This window comes from Dermacentor andersoni, chromosome 3 (assembly GCF_023375885.2).
Source record: "Dermacentor andersoni chromosome 3, qqDerAnde1_hic_scaffold, whole genome shotgun sequence".
NCBI classification, from domain to species: Eukaryota; Metazoa; Arthropoda; class Arachnida; order Ixodida; family Ixodidae; genus Dermacentor; species Dermacentor andersoni.
The window spans coordinates 152,901,397-152,907,363 of record NC_092816.1 but is presented as its reverse complement, the minus strand read 5'-3'; the positions used below and the strand labels follow the sequence as shown (position 1 = coordinate 152,907,363).

The window sequence follows — 5,967 nt, the reverse complement described above, 5'->3', positions numbered from 1 at the left end:
GCAGGCTTGTTAATGAGTTAGTAAGTGAATGTTGAGAAGTTTATACGGGCGGCAAAACTGCTATCCTTCCTTATACTAATTTGCTATTGCAAGCGGGGCTTCGCCTTTCGGTCGAAACTGTTACCTTTGATTTAAAATAAACGTAAACCTTCCTCTGAAGTTGCAAAGTCACTTGTTAAAAATATGACGCAGTTCCATTTTTTTTTCTTTTTAGGATGAACCTCTGTTTCCTTGCTCGAAACTTACCCGGGCCGAAAGCTTTCTGCTGATTATGGCCCACAGCCTGCTGCATGGTTGTACAAAAGAAGCCACCGAAAGCCTGGTGCATCTCATTGCTGCTCACTTGCCTGAGGGAACCTCGTACCCTGCTTCAATATATTCTTTCTTCCGACACTGCTGCGGAGCTGAGGAGCTTTTACGCCCGAGATTTCTACTGCGGAACATGTATGGGGTATTTAGGATCACTCACGGGCACAACAGAGGCGTTTTGTTCAAAGTGTGAGACCAACAAAACCGTTGAGGGGCTTACAAAATCATCATCTTATTTTCTGATGCTGGACTTAAAAAGCCGGCTCCGTGAGTGGCTAGAATCAGGAGCTCTCCAAGGAAGTGTGTTTACTTTGAGCTATGACGTAGCGGACATAACTCAAAGCATGCAGCACCATAAACTGCCTCTATCACCCGGGGACATCACACTGACGTTCAACACAGATGGAGTGCCATTGTATGAAAGCTCTAACACCAGCATGTGGCCCTTGCTTGTCATGGTAAATGAACTTCCATATAAGAAGAGCGTTCGTAACTTGCTTCTTGCTGGTCTTTGGGTTGATAAAAAAAGCCTGACATGAATTGCTTCATGTTACAATTTGTAAAGGCAATGAATGAGCTTTCATGCGATGGTACAACATGGTGTGACAAAGATGGCCACGAGCACACGACGAAAGTGTTTCCAGGCCCTTGCGCCGTAGATAGCGTGGCTAGGTGCAGTATAATGAACATGACCCAATTCAACGGCATGTATGAGTGTGCATGGTGTGAAGACCCTGGTGAAGTAGTGGAAAAGGGAAATGGGTATGTTCGTGTATATCCACCACATATGACTGTAGTGAAGCTAAGAACACCAGAGTCTTTTGGACATCATGCTCAGAAACCAAACCACCAACAATGTCCCAGCTGTGGAATAAAGGGACCCAGTGTTCTCACTTTATTATCTTTTTTCTCCCTTGGGAAAAACTTTGTGGTGGACTACATGCCCTCGGTCTGCTCTGGTATTGTACGGGCAACTACATTCATGTAGCTGAATTCCCACCATTGTCACCATATGAAGCTCCGCCATAAACTTCAAGATGCCGACAGCTGCTTGCTTTCCCTCACTCCCACGTGGGAACCTTCAAGGCTACCTAGAACCTTGAAAGAAAGAATGGAATGGAAAGCTTCTGATTGGAGGAATTGGCTACTTTACTATTCGCCTGTTATACTAAAAGACTACACTACAGGAAAAGAGTAATGTCACTGGATGAGATTTGTCTGCATTATGTACTATCTTCTCGGACTTTCGGTTTCCATGGAACAGTTGGTTACCATTCGAAAAGACATGTTGCAATTCCTTTTAGAGCATGAAGAACTCTGCGGAATTGAACATATGACCTACAATTCGCACCTTGTCCTGCATCTTGACACTGCTAAAAACTGGGGCCCAGTGTGGGGATTTTCTCTGTTCCATTTAGAAGGAATGAACGGAACTCTAGGAAAGTTTGTTCAAGGAACACGCTATGCGAACATCCAAATTGTGCAAAAGCGTTGCATACTACAGTTCCTTTCAAAGTTGTCGTCGGAAAATACTCTGCACAATGCACACTACAGTGCAAACAATGCATTTAGGTCTCTCGTCAGAGGTTATAAACTAAGGAAGAATGTTTCACAGTAGGGTTCTGTGTTGCTGATTGGAAAAGGAGTGGTGAAAGATGGAACACAGTACCAGAAAATTGCTATTGGGCGCTCACATTTTGTACTTCTTGGCTTGACGAGTACCGAAGGAAAAATTCCTATGGGCTTCGAAACGACCTCTTTGGGCGCATTGTGTGAATTGTTTGTTTGAAGGGCAATTCATGCACATGTATTGGTAACAGCACTATCGAAGTTCATGTTGAAATCTTGCATGTTAGAAGGAAAATGTTCGCTGGCCTCCCCTATAATCAGTTTTTGCACTTTGTAGAGGTTCAACCTATCAGTGACATAAGTGTTGTAAATTCTAACTGCTTGAAAAAGTACATTTGCTTGATGGACAAAGGTTCAATCTTTCTGTGCTCGTTACATGAAAACTTAGTGCTTGAATCTACATAACTCAGCTGTGCTTATTATTGTTGCCTCTTCTCAGTTGCTTATAAATACTTGAGGTAATGCAGTAGAGAATATTGAATATCTCAGCGTACTTCTTTTAGGATAATATCCTGTTTTGTCTATCACCCCATTTCTTGTATGTTTGGTTTCTTTCTAGCTGCACTTTCTTAGCATAACTTTGTCTTTGCTTTCTGTACGCAAGGAATTTTTTGTAATAAAAAATTTGACTCACCTTAGTATATTAGGCCAAATCATTATATACTGAACTCAACTGCTACACAACAAAAAATCAACGACAAAAATAACACAAATTACTCAATGAATTATTAGAAATTCTCAATGGTAATATTGTTATGCAACTGTTGACCGATCTCAATAACTTTAGAAATTTTGTTGAAATCAGTTGATTCAACAATTACCCAAATATACATCAATGGTAAATCAACAGTCATTTTTGTACGGGCCACTACGGAAAGTAGTGGATTCGTGGACTCTTTTTGTAGCAAGTACCTTACAGGTTACCTGATAAATACATGTCAACATGCACATTCAAAGTGACACTCAAGTTGCGCTTGACAGAGGATTCATACTTTGCGCATCAAAATGGCGCAATATACATCAGCTTACAGTTAAAATGAGGAAACATTTTTGTGTGAAAATGCGCACGTTTTGAATTATTTCGCAATGATCACATCGTTCTTAATACCGAAGCGCATGCTACTAATAGTTTCTGAGTTTGAATAACGCACTGTACCATTATCGGCATTCAGGATGCTCATTTCGATATGCAAGTATATTTTTGCAAACTGAAAATTACATATCCATAATTCCATGAAATTTCATTCGGCTCAGTAGAAACAGGCACTCCTCATCAGACACCTTGCGATAACTTGAATGCCTCGTCTCGGATGTCCTTCCAGAGATCCATAAAGGATGACACCGTCTCTGCCTCGCTGATTCTAGCTTCCATGCGTCGGAGCAGCTCTGGCGTGAAGTGTTCTTTCCACCCTCCAACTTTGGCTGTTCGCACTAGACCGTATTTCCTTTGATCTCCTTCGTAGCCCTGCTTGCAGGTTATCAAGCTTCGGTCTAATACCTTCTTCCCGTGAGGGGTGCGGCTTTTGCGAAAGTCGACGACCACGACACTGCGCATGTGCTCCGGCTTGGAGCTCTCCAGCATCTTGTGAAGCAATGTTTCATCTTCTAATAAAGCTCGTTCATAGCGCTCTCCCAAAAAGTGCGCTACCTTGATAATCACGTCACGGGTGTCCTTCTTCATTTCTTCGTAAGTAACGAAGAGCACGTTCGGTTGGTGCCTAATGTTGTAAGCCAACGCCACGTGTTCGAAGTAGTCACCGTAGCCAAAGTTCCCGCTGACAAACACGTTAACAAATTCTTCGAACGTGGCATCCTGGTACTCATATGAGCCGAGGTTGGTAACCATGTGGTACATTGAAACGCACACGTCCCACGGATTGCGGGCAACGTAAATGTACTTTCCTTCTTCACTAATGGTGTCCTCACTCAAAGGCAAGTGGGTGGCAAATGTTCTCATGGGCAGAGATGACTTCCAGCCCTTTATATCCGTATACTCAATCAAGCGATATTCCTTAGCGAACTCTTCATACGTAGTCATTGCCTCTCCTTCTCTCAGATTAAGCAACACAATGTACATCATCCAATGTGTACCGCTCTTAGGAAATGCTGACTGAACCACATCTCCCTTCTGCGCTCGGAACTTGAGGTTTTCTCGTAGCATCTCTGGAACTATGAATAGGCACCTAGGTACCCCATCTATTACTTGGTGCATTGGCTTTCGAAAATCCATTTCTTGTACTGTCCTGCGAAAAAGAAATGTACAATTAGAATCAAGGCTGTGAATATACGTTTTATACGCAACTTTCAGGCTTCGTTGGGACGTCTATTCCTCGCAAGCCAGACAGGAATTAGGTGTTAACGATAAGTTTAAATTTTTCCAACATGTCCACTGACCGCAACACACCTAAATATAGAAACTCTTCATGCTTGCCGCAGGAGTAAAGGTTCCCTTTTTACACTACCGTCATGATTGACTCCTTCAAAAAACACTTCTAATCCATTACAATTAGGGCAGGTGCTCAGTGCGAGATCAGCACTCAAAACGCCAAATCTTCGCCGAAGTCGTGCAATATAGTTTTGCCGCAATGGGGGGGGGTGGGGAGGGGGGTCAATGCTACAACGCTCAAAACAATTTGAGGCAGCCAATACTAGTTTAAATGCACCATTCTTTCTCAATGATCATTCGTTCCTACAGGCTCTATATGAGGAACACACAGGTACTTTTTGAAACGGGAGGCGTTCCGGTTTACACAAACTGAATGATGATCTTGGCACTTCTCGGCTAGTTCGCTCTGATTTTCTGTTTGTGTCGTTTCGCATCAATACTTGACGATGAGCGAGATTATGGAACCGTATTCAGTCTTCTATGTGCAAAATGAGGCAACATACAACGAACCCTACGCCCTGAAAGTTGTGGCGCTCTCTAACATAGCTATGCACTGATATGCCAGAATGCGTCTTAATTTTTTGTGGCCGCGATACATTTGCTTGCAGCTTTCATAGTTTAGCTCTGTTTTAACTACTGTGTATGACAATTATAGATTACCTATTCTATAGGAAGGATCTTTCTATACCGACAACTTTATTTTTTTAAGCTGTCCTTACAGGCCTCGTATGAGGCATTGGGTAAAGGGGGCGTTATAGACGGATTGAAATAGTATATAGGGCATATAACAAAACATATTAGACTTACATTATTAATAGACAGTGGAAGAATGCATACTCATCTTGTGCAAGCATTAAAGCATTGTACAAAAGTAAAACGGTCGGTAATGTCAGTATTATAAAAAAGACAAAGGATACAGTTCCTTCGATAAACAATGTAAAAAAATGTTACCACTCCAGTACAAATAATAAACAATACTAAAGATACAAGAATAATAACCGATATAATGGGCACCTAAACAAGAAAGCGCGTAACTGGAAAACAGAAGAAAATGCATCTTGCACTTTATTGAAGTTAGGTGGTGGAATATGAACTGATGAGCTGGCGGAATTTACCGCGATTAGACAAGCAGATTTATGACACGGTAGCAACATTCTCTCTGAGGCTGGACATCAACCTCTATTTTGTAGTCACCCTACATGTCGATCATCCCGACTTTGACCTCAGTGCTTTCTTTATGGTTTCGGAAACTTCTATTTTCCACGAACTAATTTGACAGTAACTTTCATTACCATCATCATCAGCCTATTTTATGTCCACTGCAGGACGAAGGCCTGTCGTTTCCTTGTCCAATTTACCCTGTCCTGCGCCAACCGATTCCAACTACCTCCTGGGAATTACTTTTATCAACTCACTCGGTCTTCTACCGTCCTCGACTGCGCTTTCCTTCACTTGGCACCCATTCTGTGCCCCTAACCGTCTACCAGTTATCTAACCTACGCATTACATGACCTGCCAAGCTCCATTTTTTTCTATCAATGTCAATTAGTAGATCGGCTATTCTCGTATGCTCTCTGATCCACCCCGCTCTCTTCCTTTCTCCTAACGTTTTATCTGAGATTCTTCGTTCCATCGCTATTTGT

The 5,967-nt window shown here is 42.2% G+C and overlaps 1 protein-coding gene across 1 annotated transcript; it reads right to left on the bottom strand.

The window, feature by feature from the left end:
- Positions 1-3,211: 3,211 nt before the first annotated feature.
- On the bottom strand, positions 3,212-4,099 carry LOC126524252 (3-beta-hydroxysteroid sulfotransferase-like). Its single transcript, XM_050172581.1, has one exon. The coding sequence runs from the start codon at positions 4,097-4,099 to the stop codon at positions 3,212-3,214; it is 888 nt and encodes a 295-aa protein (XP_050028538.1).
- Positions 4,100-5,967: the final 1,868 nt, after the last annotated feature.

Coding starts and splice junctions, on each gene's coding strand:
- LOC126524252 (XM_050172581.1), bottom strand. CDS start 4,099: ATGCTACGAGAAAACCTCAAGTTCCGAGCGCAGAAGGGAGATGTGGTT.